At 47.9% G+C, this 14,576-nt stretch overlaps 1 protein-coding gene across 1 annotated transcript; it reads right to left on the bottom strand.

Annotated features, from left to right (window-relative positions):
* Positions 1–10,192: 10,192 nt before the first annotated feature.
* On the bottom strand, positions 10,193–13,502 carry LOC144105959 (phosphatidylinositol-3,5-bisphosphate 3-phosphatase MTMR14-like). Its single transcript, XM_077638884.1, has 4 exons — positions 13,421–13,502; positions 11,516–11,626; positions 11,313–11,382; positions 10,193–10,632 (listed from the first exon to the last, which is right to left on the bottom strand). Exons 2-4 carry the CDS (start codon positions 11,582–11,584, stop codon positions 10,553–10,555), a joined length of 219 nt encoding a protein of 72 aa, XP_077495010.1. The 5' UTR covers positions 11,585–11,626; positions 13,421–13,502; the 3' UTR covers positions 10,193–10,552.
* Between the last annotated feature and the right edge of the window lie 1,074 nt (positions 13,503–14,576).

Genomic DNA, 14,576 nt, shown 5'->3' on the forward strand with positions numbered 1-14,576 from the left:
AAGGACGACAAAATGGCGGACTACCCAGAATGCATAGCGCCGCCGGCTTTCGTGCAAACTCCCTATACTATCTTATTGTCTTAACGGTATATTTATAGATGCAGCTATAGCTCCTTGTGTGGGAGCTGTTCTTGAGCACCTGAGTTAGCAAGCAGTTATTTATGACATTGTTATGATGATCGAGTTTAGCTCGAATAAATAGAGACAATGCAAATCTTATTAAGTTTTATTTCAGTAACTGGAAAACAGGACACAAGACTCGCAACAATGACAGAAGAGGCTGTTTAACTAACCCACCAGGTATAAAGTTTGCATGCGCAGATATAGTTGCCTGCTGAGCATAAATGGAATAAGTGCTGTTAATAGAGCAGTACTTTCGTATTCAATTCAGAGGTGCTTTTAGAAAACATGGCGGACAGACATTTTCGTCAATACAGTGAAAAGCTACGCGAACCAAATGAAACAAAATAAAGTGCTCAATGAATCAGAAAGAAAGATAAGCTACGGGAAAATGAAAAAAATACAGATAATAAGCGTGCTGTCACCGGAAACGTTCAATTAAGCGCTTTATCTTGGAGGACGATTTTAAGAGAACTGACCTCATTAAAAGCTGCTGTCTGCCTAACACACAAATAGAAATAGGCTGTTAGGAAGCGAAATTTTACGAAGGGGGCAGATAATGACAAGTGACATACAGAACTCTCTTGTCGATCTTCCATATTTTGCTCGGCGGCCGGGCTGCCGGCACATTCCCGTAATTCGTGGGCGAGAGTGCCCCTCTCCCCACACGTTATGCAATATTGTTCTTTCTCTTCTAAGTTGTTATGCATACCCAGAAGGGGCTTATATGATTTCCCCCTTGCAATCCTCTCCATGCAATTGCCTCCTCGTTTCCGAGGGAACAATCGGGCGGCGGATAGACCCTCCTATTCAGCTTATACTGTTCCGTGACCTCGTGCTATGAAATAAAGCTATCTTTCATGTCTATGCGAGAGGGCTAGAGACCTATAGGGCAAGCTTGTGTGCAGCGTCATTTCCTGCAGTAGACTCGTGCGCTGGAATCCATATCATCTCCATGTTACGTACGTTCTATCGGCTTCGCTTCGAAGACGCGTTTGGCCTCTTCCGAGATTTTAATAAAAAGAAATGGCGCGTGTCATTGCACAATTCTCCCCCAAAACCAATTTATTTTTCAATTTGGCTTTCTGAAATTATCTGCAGTGTTAGCGCGCCGTTTCGAAGCGCATTTGGTTTCATGTCTCCGCACACAACGAGCAACAATAAAGTTGTAAAAATCAACGAAGTTGTATTAAACATATAATATCTTGTGTCAGCGCCTTTAATGTCGTTTCGGAAAAAGCAAGATATTTAACAAATAAAGAAAAATGCCTACTACCCTGTGTGTGTCAGTCAGGCTATGGAAACCGCCAGTAACTGGACCACAGATGTAACCAGGGGGATGCAGCTTTTCGCTTTCGACCAGGGTTAACCAGTGCGAAACCACCAGCAATTTTTAGCTGTTGAACAAAAATTCCTCCTGTTCCAAGAAGAGAAGTCGAGACCACCGCCTGTTAGCGGCAGTCTCGTTACCAATTGAGCTAACCAGAGCAGCGTCGACATGAACCCTGCAAGGCGGGTTGTGTCGAGATGGGTATATGTAAACGCCGCAGGGTGTCGTCGGGAGACCACTGGGCTCGACTAACTTTACCGCTCAACTTCCGTTTCAAGCGCTGAGCTGACTCAGAGGTCCCTGTGCAAATTAAATTGAACTCCCTTTCACGTTCGCGGAAAGCATTCTCTGCAGGGGAGAACAGAAGCGGGAACCGGTTTCCTGTTCGCGCTGTGGTGCCTCGGGGGGCGCGCCGCAAGAGTGGACTCGCTCCTATCGAGTTCATGTAAACAGATACTCGTCCCAGATTGGACTATTTTGAACCAAATTGGGCCACTATTATTTTTTCCTGGGTTCTTTTTAGACAGTTTGGCGTTTTGCCTATTTTTGGGCTATACACTCCCTGAAAATCTAAATGGTAAAAGAAACGTCTTTTGAAAAAGTGCGCTTTGTTTGGTTAGCTATCGATGCATCTTTTTTGTTCTTCTTGCTCTCTTTTCTTCATTAAGCCCCGTGTACATAGATTCAACAGTAGCGCGTCACATTTTTACAGTATCTCGCGGAGCCGATGCGCTACCGTGTACACGTACCGCATCAAGTCTGGCAGCACGGTGACCCTCGCTCATTGCGCGCCGCAAAGGGGTCCAGTCTTCCGTATCTGGAGCGAAGTCTGCTTTGTTATCCGGCTAAGGGGTATTGTATAGCCACGACAGGGAGGAGGAGGGACACCTCCAAACATGCTTACATTCACCGCTGAGGTCAACTTGCCATTCTCGATCTGCCCCCGTCTGGAGCTTTGACGCGACGCGTTTTCCTAGCGCATCATCACCGCTTACATGAATGCGATGTGCTGCTGTCGCATTCATGTAAACTCCGCTCGGCTAGTGTCACAGCGGGCGGTTGAAACTGGTGGGTAGTTAGTCCAAGCAAACGATTTATTTCAGGCAAATGCTTTCAAAGAGAACGTTCCCCGTTGTTTCCATGGTAGAGAGAGGGCAGATAAATAGGTTTGTTTACCACACGAAGTGAACAAGATAAGAGGGAGCCAGCGGTTTGGCAAAAGGACTTGTCTTCATCTGGGCAAAGCGTTCATCAGTTTCACTCCCAGGAGGAAGCCCGGATTAGGGGGAGGAGAGTGGATGGGGAAGGCTTAGGAGCGGAAACTTGAAAATCTTGTTTGGGCAGGATGGGTGCTAAAAATGTTTAACTTGCTGACCTACAGAACAGTGATAAAGAAACACGCCATCTCAGCAGAAAAGAATGCAGGAGGTGGGGAGATTGAAGAGATAGCGATTGCGGGCTTGAAAGGCTGTGTGACTTAGACATTGTCTAGGGGATGTATCCTCTAAAGAAAATTCTAACAAGCCTGAAAATCCCTTTCTCGAGTTCACAGCGCTCTCCTCGTCTGGACACAAATCGCACTACAGATACATTGATCACTGAGCTGCGAAGTTCGGCATTGATCATCGGGGGGAGGGGGCACTCGTTTTAGCTTTCTTTCAGTGAAGAAATGCGTCAGCGTTGAGAATGCGGAACGCCAAGAGGGAATTAAAAAGATTCACAGGCAACATTCGCAATGGGCAAAAAAAAAATAACATCAGTCATTCTACCTTACCAGCGCTGTTAAAGCTATGCGCTTCCCCCAAATAGGACGCATTGCAACCTTTGCCAGCTAGACGTTACTTCAAGGGCCCTGTTCGAGAGCGGGCAACTCTTAGGCGAAGGGCCTGATCACAACGCACAAAGCTGTTTTCTTTCTATGCTCCCTTCATTCTTTCCCACTCGGTTGTTTTATTTCCACTGTTCAGCTCCGATTTGGTGACCCGGAGTGACCTGTTATCCCAAGCAAGAGCGACAGCGGTGGAAATTTGCATCCTGAAACAACGACTCCACCCACTATTTGTATTTTTTGTTCTTTATTGTTCCTTTCTGTGAATGAATATTTGCCGCTACTATCCGCGGCTCAGGTGCTTCCGGCCTCAATGGCAGATGCGGCTGGTAGCAACATCTTTTATTTCCATTTTTACTTTATTATGAAAACAAAAGCCACTAATAATAGCCAGGAAGGAGAGAATGAATTTTGCAGAGGAGGATGGGCTTAATGCAAAGCTACCCCCCCCCCCCCCGGCTGGTATGACACTACACTCGCAGACCGCTTTTTGTGACTATGCAGCCAAGACTAGTTAGGAAAGTGAAGGAGGCGCGCCTTTGTCAACCAACTGCGATCCCCTCCACAGGTCATTTGTTGTGGCCAGGGCTGCAGGGGGATGAAGGGGGAGATGGTGCAGGCTCACTAATACCACTGTCACACGGGACGTTGAATGTCATTCGCAGCGAATGACATTACGTTTGAATGGCGTTTTTTTCGCTGCTACACGGGCACAGTCAATGACATTCACAGCTAACGACATTCGCCCATTGAATGAGTTTCCCGAACTCATGCAAGCGCGACCTGTGTAATCTCGACGACAGCGGCTTGGCGAAAAATTACAAAACTGATTAGTGAGAACAAAACGTATTCAAAGAAAACTTTATTTTAATTGCTGCAATGAACTTTTGAATCATTTTTTGATGTAAAATAAGGTATTTGAAGCGATTTGCGCAACTACACTCTTGTTCCCAGTCGCCGCCAGTTACTGTAGAGACGGCCGCGTTTGTTTACAAACCGTCCTCCATCTTGCCTGAGTAGCTTGGTCGTCACTCCATTTGCCTTCAGTGCTCGCAATGGAAAACAACTCTGCAGCTTCGCCAGCCCAGCAGAAGGCGTGTGAACAAGCAATGTTCGCTTGCACTGTTGCTCATCAGCGACTGTCAAGAATTCGGCACCAATTTCGCAGCCCTCCATAGTGCCGACAGCGGGAGGAAGTGCGGGCGGCATGTACGGGAGGGATCGTGAGTGGCTTTGAGCCTGTCTTGCTTTGGATATTTCAGTGGATTGCTTGTTGACTATTGCTCCCACAAGGCGTTGCAAAAAATTTTTAGAGAGTCTATTAATGTGTAACAGTGTGATACTAGCAATAAACATAAAAAATGTGTATGAAAAACATGATTTGTAACGTTCTGCTGTCATAGCAGTTAGCCGATGGACATCGCCATCATTTGCAAATGCCGTTTTGTGTACCCGTGTAGAACGGCAACGCCAGCAGGCAGTGACATTCGTTGTGAATGTCATTCGCAGCGAATGACATTCAACGTCCCGTGTGACAGGGGTATAAGGCTGAGATAAGTCACTCCCCATGACAATAGAACGAAGCCCAGTCCTTAGCTTCTTTCCTGCCTAGCCTTGGCTACCTAGCCACAAAAAGCCACCCCCCCCCCCTTTCTTCGTCCTCCGGGAACGCCTGGTCTGGTCTCTCGCCCCCTCAAGTTCCCTTCTCCCTAGAGCCGTACTCTACACAGGGACGCAAGTTCTCCCTGATTATTAGCTGCAATCTCTTTTACCTCCTCTCCCCCATAGTCCTGCTTAGGGCCCGTCCCAGTGGTCGTGACGATGACAGCACCAATTACAAGGCTCTGATTTCCCTTTCCTTCTTCATCAGCCGCTGTCTCCTCCCCCAGCCTAGAGCAATCAGTTCCGGACCGTCGCTAAGTATGCGCGAGTGTCGAGTTCACTCGAGTCCCTTATTCAAGCAGATATGGACAGGTTTGACGACACTTCCAGCAACTCGGAGGAGTCTGCGGACAAACTTTCCGAAGGTGCAAGCAGCGTCGGTGTGCACAGTCACATCGACGAGGCGGCCTTTTTAGTTCAGCGTCCCGGACGCAAGCCCATCGTGTGGGGCTACGACTCCTTCATCGATTACCGCCCCATCGTGTTCGTGGATCCGCTGCCTGAGCATCGGGTGTGCTTCCTGTGCTTTGAGGTACCGCCGTTCCTATGGATGATCCCGTGCGGCCATGTGATGTGCAGAAACTGTGTGACGTTTGACACTCAGGTAGTCGACTCCGCCGCAACAGCAATGGCTATCTGCCTCAAAGACAATACAGAGTACACCACAGCCGATGTCCAGAGACTAGACTTCAACGCCAAGGAGCTGGGGACTCTACGCGTCTACTGCCCCAACCTCGAGAACGGCTGCACACAGAGCAGCGAGCTTCGGCACCTCGAGAGCCACTACCCGAGGCACTGTCTCCACGAACCCTCGTCGTGCACGCGCTGCCCATCGCGGGACGGCATCCTCATCTGCAACTTCGCCTGACACCGCTACAGAAGCATTGGAAGAAAGCTCGCTCTTTGGTTTTCCCAGTACCTGCAGGAGGCAGGAAGTGACGTCTCGGCGACGCCCTAGTTCCGCCGTCGCAGCACGGGGCAGCTTCGCATGGGACTCCAGGGGAAGTGTCGCGCCCGTCTGAAGCCCCACAAGCTGGCGTGATTGCGCGCAGTGCAAAGGTGGATCCTGAGCTCGTGGGATTCTACAACCGGGCCGAACTCCTCTTGAACACTGGGACTTCAAGTTCGCCACTTTGGTGTTCAACGCCCAGCGTCAGCTATGTGCTCCGGAAGATTGGAGGATAAGCCCGACTGGAAACGCCCTGTAGTCTTTCGCATATCTGCAGCTGCGCCAAAATAGCAACCACTGTGGTCGGAAGGAACAGATACGCTCGTCTTAGCGCTCATCATACTTGGCGTCGACAAGAGAGCTCATGACTGCTCTTGCCACTCCTTTGCATGCAGGTAGGGACCACTGTGTTATATCATTGCTCTGCATAAACTGTAGCTGGAGATTCGGAACAGCTTTTCGTAACATTTTTATTGTGGTTGATTAAAGAACAACGTTTGCCATTCTGATTTCATTACTCCTAGTATTCTAGTAGTTCCTTGCATGCATTTTTCAGTATTGCATTCCAGTATTATGTCATTCATATTATCCTGCATTTCATTCCAATTTACAATTATTGCTGCTTTTTACAATATTGCGGCTGAATAGACAATAAGGGACATTTGCATAGCTTAAGAGGATGTTCGGGCGGGTTCTTTCTGTCGATAATGTGCCCGAAAGCGCGCCACTCTCTTGATATGGTTAAATGCATTGTCCGGTGTACTAGTGTAGTTCGTATCGCATTCGCATATTAAACAAATCACCTGAATTTGTCACGCAAATTTGATTCGTTTTATTAGGCACACGTGCCGATTTAAGATTTATTTATTTTATGTATTGACTCCGGTAAATGCGGTATTATATATTCGGGAGCTAAAACTGCACTCAGCAAAGGACCTTTTTCTGGTAGCCTCTTTCGCACGCGCCATGCGTGCCTAAGGAAAATGCTCGATCAGGTCGTTTCACCTCCTCTTCCAAAAATGAAATTCGCATGCCCGTATATTCTACGAATGACGGGGCAGCGTTTATGTGCAGTAGCGCGTTTTCTAGGGCCATGCAGAGTAACACGTGCTACTAGCATACACCACACCAAAGCGTTAGGAAGGGGGCTGGTATCGGATGAAGTCTCTTCGCTTTGACTGGCCTTGCTGCACAAGTGCAAGGAGTGTAGCACTTTCGCATTAGTTTTGGAATTGCAGCGCGCGCCTGCGGCACTTCCATCCCTAATTGCTTTGCGAAATTGCCAGCATAGTGCAGCATGAGTTCTTGGCTGCTTTGCATTCCGGCTTCTCTCAGAAATCTTAAAATCTTCCGGAGATTTCGCGAGGCATTTCGCCAAAAAGAAAACGCTTTTCAAGCCTGGACTCCATGTGCGCGAAAGAGCGAGCGACGCGACAAGGCGGCACGGCGACGCTGGCTCCGTCGCTTGTGGGCAACCTCCATGCAAGCGAAGGCGGCAGGCGACGCGAACCCGCGACGTGCGCAGCGTACTCCGTGCTTTACGCACTCAAGCTTAGACACACGCCCGTAACCTGTTCTCTCTCTTAACATTTTGTGAGTGTGCCTCATAGTCAGGGCCAAAGGAATATTTCCTCTACGGCAGCGGTGTAGCGGCAGTGGAGATAACCAACGGCGTGCTTGCGGAGACGAAGTCACATCACGGGTTCACGGGGGAGGTGTGCTTCCGTTCGGTGCCTGTGCACTCCGGCTTAACAAAAACACTCCCATAAACTGTCACCGCAATCTGATTGTAAGTGAGCAAACTATAATTTACCAGTGAGAATGAGCGCCGCGGAGTGTTTCTGCACAGTTGGAGCGCAGCGGCACGATGGATCGAGCGCCGGTACCCGCGGCTCGACACGCATCTCTCCCTGCAGTACGACAGCTCGCGTAGCCCGCTCCAAATGCTGTTAGCCCTCTGCACCCAACAAGTAGATTGTTTTAATTATTTAAATCACGCGGGTCTGCCTCTCAGCTACAAAACCAAATATTTTCTCGGCGGTGGCGATGACCAACACGACGGGCGGGTTTCGTGAGATGTACCCGTGAGAAACTTTGGACAAACCAGAAACGGCTTTGGGGGGGGGGGGGGGGGGGGGGGCTCTGATTGGCCAGTCGCCTGGGGGGCTTCCGGGTGACGAGCGAAATTTTCTGTGGGTGCAGATCCGAGCGACACAGCAAGCGACACATGCGTTTTACTTCGCGCGACGGCGTCGCTCGTCGCTTGCCGCCGTCGCCTTCCCGTGAGTTTTCGCGTACATGGAGTCCAGGCTTCAAGTGCAGCAATATGGCGGTGCCCACGCGTTGGTTGGAGAAGAAATGACCGCAGTCGTAGTGAAATTATGACAGTTATTTCTTAACTGTTCGTGGCGTCATAATTGCAAACAGACGGTCAAGTCGAGACCCATGACCAGCAATTCAACGGATATTAGTGTATCATCTGCGTGTAGAGATGTTGCGACTTTTTTTTTCAGTAAAACGACGAGTCCGTAGGATTGGCTGATGGCAACCCTTCATTGCGAGTTGCTGAATGAAAATGTTTCACGTGGTTCGGGATTCTGGCGTCCGTTGATGTCGATGGCTCGCAGCTGGCTGTAATTCGGCGACGACACCACTGCTACCAGCCAACTAAGTCTGCACTCGACAATTCCTTTTGGAAACAGCCAATTGCAAACTTCACTTGAACCGCCTCAACAAGAGTCCCTCGATGTTCTCGGCCTAGCGCAGGCCTGAGTTGTTCTTTCTTAAGCGGCGGTGGTCAATGCGCCCCCAACGTTTCTCTGCTGCGGGTTGGGAATGACGCGCACGCGGCGCTTTTTTGCAAAATGCTTGTGTGTCGTGCACTCCAGTGCACGAACCACTCACGAAATGACTGGAATATCTTGCGAATTCCAAGAGAAGCCAAAAGGCGACTCCTCTGGCTGGTAAGAAAAAAAAAAGAGCCAACCAACTGCAGTCATGTGAGTGCGGTGTGTTACCATTTCGGCATTTGTCAAGTTTGGCGTTCATTTGGGGGCTTTTGCCCGCGGCATTTACCATTCGTTCATTCTTGATCTCTTGCACATGTGTGCACGTACAACTGGTTGAATCTCTTGGTTACATACACCAATGCGTATGGATGTACACTCTGTGTAATCGGTGCCACCAATACTTGTACACGTTTGGTTTTGCTTACGGGTAAAACTGCGTCCACAATGCAATGGTATACGTAGAGAGAGCTTGGAGCTTTCTTTTTGTTTTCTGCTCAATGCAGTGTGATTCCAGGGAACCTCGATCGAGTTTGTCCTCATTGATAACATGACAAATGGCAGTGAGTGCCGAAGAATTGATGGTTATTTGATCGATTAATAGCACAAATTTCTAGGAGTCAATGACCGGGCTAAGTTGAATAGGACTTGTGTGCAGGCTCCGAGCGCTTAGTGCACATTCTGAGCAAAGAACAAAGCTTGTAAAAAAAATGAGTGCTCATCCAGAGCATGGTCCTTGGTTTTTGGAACTCAAATACTGTAAAAGCCCTGTCATTTACGATTTCTGAAATCATTGCTTAGGCTACCACCCGCGTTCTACCTGTAACTCTAGCCTAAAGACTGGTGAACTATATTATTGACTCTTTGTGCTTAATCAGCATATCACTTATGAAGCTAATTTTGCAAGAAGATGTCTTTGTATACACAGGCCCAGCTATTTAGCTCTACTCAAATAGGCAGTACAGCTTAAGGCCCAAGGGGCACAAACTTAGCAATGCTATGACACGCTGTTTGCGAAACCATGTGCTGGGACTACGCAGGTGCTTTATCCAGGAAAAAAAACATACCGAACAATTCTGGGGAAAAGCATTTAACGTTTATGAGCGCAATTTTTTCATATATTGTAAGCTTTCACTACAACAATCATGATATCTGCAGATATCCCGTCGGCAGGCTTGCACTCTTTTTAGTATTAGCGTTTTTGCTCTCCTCAAAAGCTTTCCCTACTGGTTTTCTATGGCAATCTTAACTGCTCGATGCGATGGATGAAAAGAATCTAAAAGAAAGATTTTGCTACATATCGAAAGAATGGACCATTATCTTCAATATTTGTACACCACTATCTTACAGTTTTTCAGTTTACAAAATCTTTGTCAACAAATGTTGAGCATGGTCATATATCGCAGAAAGACACTCCGCATATAAAATCGCTGCATGGTGTGAAGGAAAGAGGCCATATCTTCGCTTCTGCAGTGTTCATATGGCATTGCTTTGACTGCAACGGATTGAGCCCGGGAGCGACTCAGCCGCAACTGACATCCAGAAAAACTGAGGCATTGAGATGAGACCTTCGAAGATCTTCGAGACCAATGGCTTCGACGAAACTGATAGCATTGGTCACTTTCTTCCACTTCTCTTTGTTCGGTGGGACCAGCTCTTTCTTGGAACGGAGATCTCAGAAGGGCAGAAGAAAAAGAGGGAAAAGTTGTGCGCGATCAGTGTCATACTGAAGTTCACCGGCTAGCTATCTCATTAACTTTTTCTACTTAAAAAAGCAGTACACAATCTGGGTAATGTGGCATCAGACGATAAAGTGTACTTTCGTTGGAGTTAGAATCACCTCCGATATGTCCCTTTAACATTCGTAGATGGTCACTTCAGCACGGAATCTTCCAGCCGCAGAGCGAATGCGTGACATCAACCTCGCTGCTTTCTAGTCGACCCGTCAGCATACATCCTGTAAATGGGTTAGTCGATGATGCAGAACGCTGCTAGAAATAGGTACCACACGTGTGCGCTGCAAAACAATTTACACCAAAGGAAATATTCACAAGTGTCACAAGACTGCTGCGAAAAGTCACGAAGAGCGAAAAAGGACTGAGTTGAGGCTCAAAACTTTTTTTTTATTGCAAGAATACGAAAGAGGAAAACCAAACAACAAACTACAGAGACGTCTATTGTCGGGATCTCTCAGCTGCCGATGTTAGGACTAGAAGGGTGTATTCTGCAGCGTGGGCAGTGAAATAAGGTGCAAGTTCCCACATCATGAAGTGCGCGAGACTGCAATCGGTAGCTCTTCGGTACAAATCAGCTCGCGAACGGAGCTGACAATCGCCCGCACTCACACCAGACAATCGCCTTCAAAAACCCGCTGGCACCGTTCGTTTGTATTGCGATGCACGCGAATATATACTTCGGTCCAGCCGTGCATTTACTTCTCCCGCACTGAAGCAGGCATGCCTTCGTTGACGTGTCGTCAATGTTACCTAGCTCGCAATATGGTTATGCACACAAGAATGGGAAGCAGCGACTACAGCATGCTACAACAACGCTCACTCCCGCGAACGGGACTGGACGCAAACAAGAAAGTTGTTCTCGAGTTTCTCCTCTACGGTAAAGATGATAAGTAATACTCACCCAAGAACTTGATGATTGTTCGCCCATAGATCTCCAGGCCGCCGGAAAGCGTCGCTGACCTGCAGATGTTCTGGATACGGAGAAAGACTTGTAAAGCACGAGAGGTAATTAAAGCGCATGTGTCAAGGCGAGAAATCTCTAGGAGATGCGAAGATCGTTGGATAGACGAAGGCTCAAGAACAAGCCTCACAAATGCATCGCACCTTGCCGTCGTACAAGATGACTGGAACAGCGAAGCGCATGCGGGCTCTTGCGACGCGTGCCTTCGCCATCTGTCCACGAAGCTTCTCGGTGTGCGCAGCTTGGGAGCATTGCTGAAAGGAAGAAAATTAAGGTCGGGGCTCAATATTTGGGGGGGGGGGAAGCTGAGCGGCCAATGTTGCTAGAAACGAATTGCGCCCTGGACGGCTGCATCCAGACTGGGTACGTGATGGGACTGATGCTCACCTTCCCAGAATATGGCGCGCACGTGTAACAAACCATCCGAACCAGATTTCCTCACCGAGCGGCTGAACAGGTGTAATGTGAAAATAGTATTGGCCAGGCCATGAAGGTTAGATGCTGAAGATCTGCTTAAGTTCGAATAATAAAGAAGTGCACGTCTATTGTAAGATACCAAATCACTTGAAAGAGGGCACATATGTTTCTTCGACATATATCAAGTTTTGTTCTCCAGTAAATATGAAAGCCTGTTATTCTGTTTCATATGTTCGGTGCCCTGTGCGCGCTGCATTTGAGAGAAATAAGAAAGAGAAAGAAGTTATCGAAAAATGGCACCTCGAAACTCCTACCACCGACCATGAACTCCACATTGAAATGTGCTACATCTCAAGGGCATACACGCTGCCGCGTTGTTTCCAGTGTGGCATGCGGTCACAATGCATTATACGGCCATGTGCTGTGCGTGGTCAGCCCACATTAAAGAACACCAGGTGGTCGAAAGTTACCAGGAGCTGCCCTCTACGGTGTCTCTTCCACACTTATTTTACTCCCTTCATCTGTCCTGCCATCTGGCACCTGGCAGCTGCCTGTGGCCGTTGGTAGGCCTTCCGGGAAGACAGGCGTCACCATTGAGTAATGCCGTCACATCCTTCAGGGAATGGAAATTGTGACCGTGTGAAGTCATAACGAGACCACGGGGCTTCATTGTCTCGAACAAGCAAATTGATGACAAACTACGCCAGATTTTTTTCGTGATGAGGTTTCTAACGTCGCATTCATATGAGATACACTGAATGCAATGGCCTCGTAATAGAGCTGCCGCTTCGAATTAGGGGGGCGCTGGTTCCTATCCCCTATAGTGCCTCAGGGTACCTACCAGTTTTCTGATATGTACAACATTCCCTCAGCCTGGTGCTCTTTTTCTGGGGTGAAGTGCCCGAGGAAAAGGTATCCTAAAAAGGTACTTAAGAAAGAAAAAGTACCTCAAAAACTTGGTTGCTTTTGAAAGTATCGTTAGAAAGAGCAGACGAATGCGATCATCAGGAACATTTTTTTACATTGCTGAACTAGTTTTTGTTTTGAGTTTAGACTTTCGACATTTCCAACATGAGGGACCTGACTGAATCTAATCCGTTTTACTATAGCGTATAGTTTTCAATGCATTCTTCACAAGAGATTATGACGACATATTAGGGACAAACTTTCAACGGAAAGTGGAAGGGAGGATGGCAGCAAGGCATAGCTAAAAGCATTTCATGCTCTTAAAGATAGAACAGCAACCCTTCTTGCTGCGGCCACTGTATGGATGATCACTCGACAGACAGTTTGAGAAGCATGTATCGCAAACAAAAAAGCAGGGACCACCTCCGCTGTAGTTATTACTACTGGAAAGTAAGCTAGGTTCTATACGAGCAGCCTCAATCTTGTGTCTTTGGGGTCTTTCCTGGCCGCAACACGCGCTGCGATTTTCACACTTGATCCTTCAGCCCTGGTACATCTTGCGCATGCGCTTAATGAAACTGATGTTATCACTTAGCTTTAAATATTGTTTCTTTCGGTTTAATATGCATCTGTACCCATACGGATGTGTCTGGTTTGTACAATCGCTACTCATTCTCGGTTGTGTCGACTTTGTGTCAAGCCCTTTGCCCTCTTAACCAACTCACAGTTCCTGCAGGATCTCGGAGAAGGCGACAGCCTCCGGCTGCCTGCAGGCCTTCAGCAGCTGCTCGAACACGTCCTGCGAATGACGGGGTGCCGGAAGCGGCTCTACCGGCGATACGAAGCACGGGGCGACAGCAGCTGCCGCGGCGCACCAAGCGTTTTGTTGGTGCTGGTCGAATGAACAGGCACCGAGAACCTCTTCCGATGGGCACTTGTTCTCAGGCAAAGCCAAGTAGGCAGTGTCCTCCGAGAGACCGCTGTTGTTCACATGCGACAACTCTGCGAGACTGTATCGGGAACACCCTGAGTTCACAAAACAGTTACACATTGTTGACAGCCAACGTTGGAGTAGATTTCAGTTACAGAGCTATTACTCGTTACTATTCACTTGGATAATAAAACAAAAACTGATGCGTAATGATACAAATTAATATTTTAAATTGTTAAATGGGCAAAGCAAAATAGACGAAAAACTTCCTTCAGTGGGCCAGCGCGCATGAAGTCACATTTTAATCCGACAGATGCTCAACTCTAGAGTCTCGAAACCAATGCCTTTCGTAATATTTGAAGATGATTCAGTTAAGGACGAAATGCTTTTAGCACCCGTTATCGGCAAACTCAGGCGAACATCTTGAATAACCGCGGCGAACTTTACTGGCCGAACTCAATGATTATCGCCCACGGTTACTGAGCCTGAGAGCCTTGGTGTAATTATGGCCGCAGCGGCCGCATCTGTAGACAGGAGGAGAAATGGAAAATGTGTCTGCGTGATGTGCGATGTCAGTGCGCGTCAAGAAAACCCATGTGATTTAACTTATTCCGGAGCCCCTCGCTCAACGTCCGCGATAGGCTATGTGTCTTCTTATAATTGGGAAAATAATTGGACGTTTTATCTTGTTTAGGATAAATGTGATACAGGTGCGCCAGCACAAGTCGTTGAGGTTTGTTCAACTTCGAGCAAAGGTCGGAGAAATCAGTGAGTGAGAGGTTCAGCGCTAGCGCTCTGAAACTGCCGTTTGGGCATGACGCGATATCGTTAATGGGTTAATACTCATATATGCGCAATTGGTCGTTCTCTAATTTACATTCATAGATCGCTGGGAGTCCTCGTACTCCTCCTGGCGCAGTGGTATAGCGGTTAAGCAATGCGCTAGTGCC

Source organism: Amblyomma americanum, chromosome 1 (assembly GCF_052857255.1).
Source record: "Amblyomma americanum isolate KBUSLIRL-KWMA chromosome 1, ASM5285725v1, whole genome shotgun sequence".
Classification (NCBI taxonomy): domain Eukaryota; kingdom Metazoa; phylum Arthropoda; class Arachnida; order Ixodida; family Ixodidae; genus Amblyomma; species Amblyomma americanum.

Bases quoted from the DNA above. Each gene is read 5' to 3' on its own strand.
- LOC144105959 (XM_077638884.1), bottom strand. From the start codon at position 11,584: ATGGCGAAGGCACGCGTCGCAAGAGCCCGCATGCGCTTCGCTGTTCCA. The intron at 11,383-11,515 runs GTGCGATGCATT...CTCCGTATCCAG, and splicing joins TCATCTTGTACGACGGCAAG to AACATCTGCAGGTCAGCGAC. The intron at 10,633-11,312 runs GTGAGTATTACT...ACCCATTTACAG, and splicing joins AACAATCATCAAGTTCTTGG to GATGTATGCTGACGGGTCGA.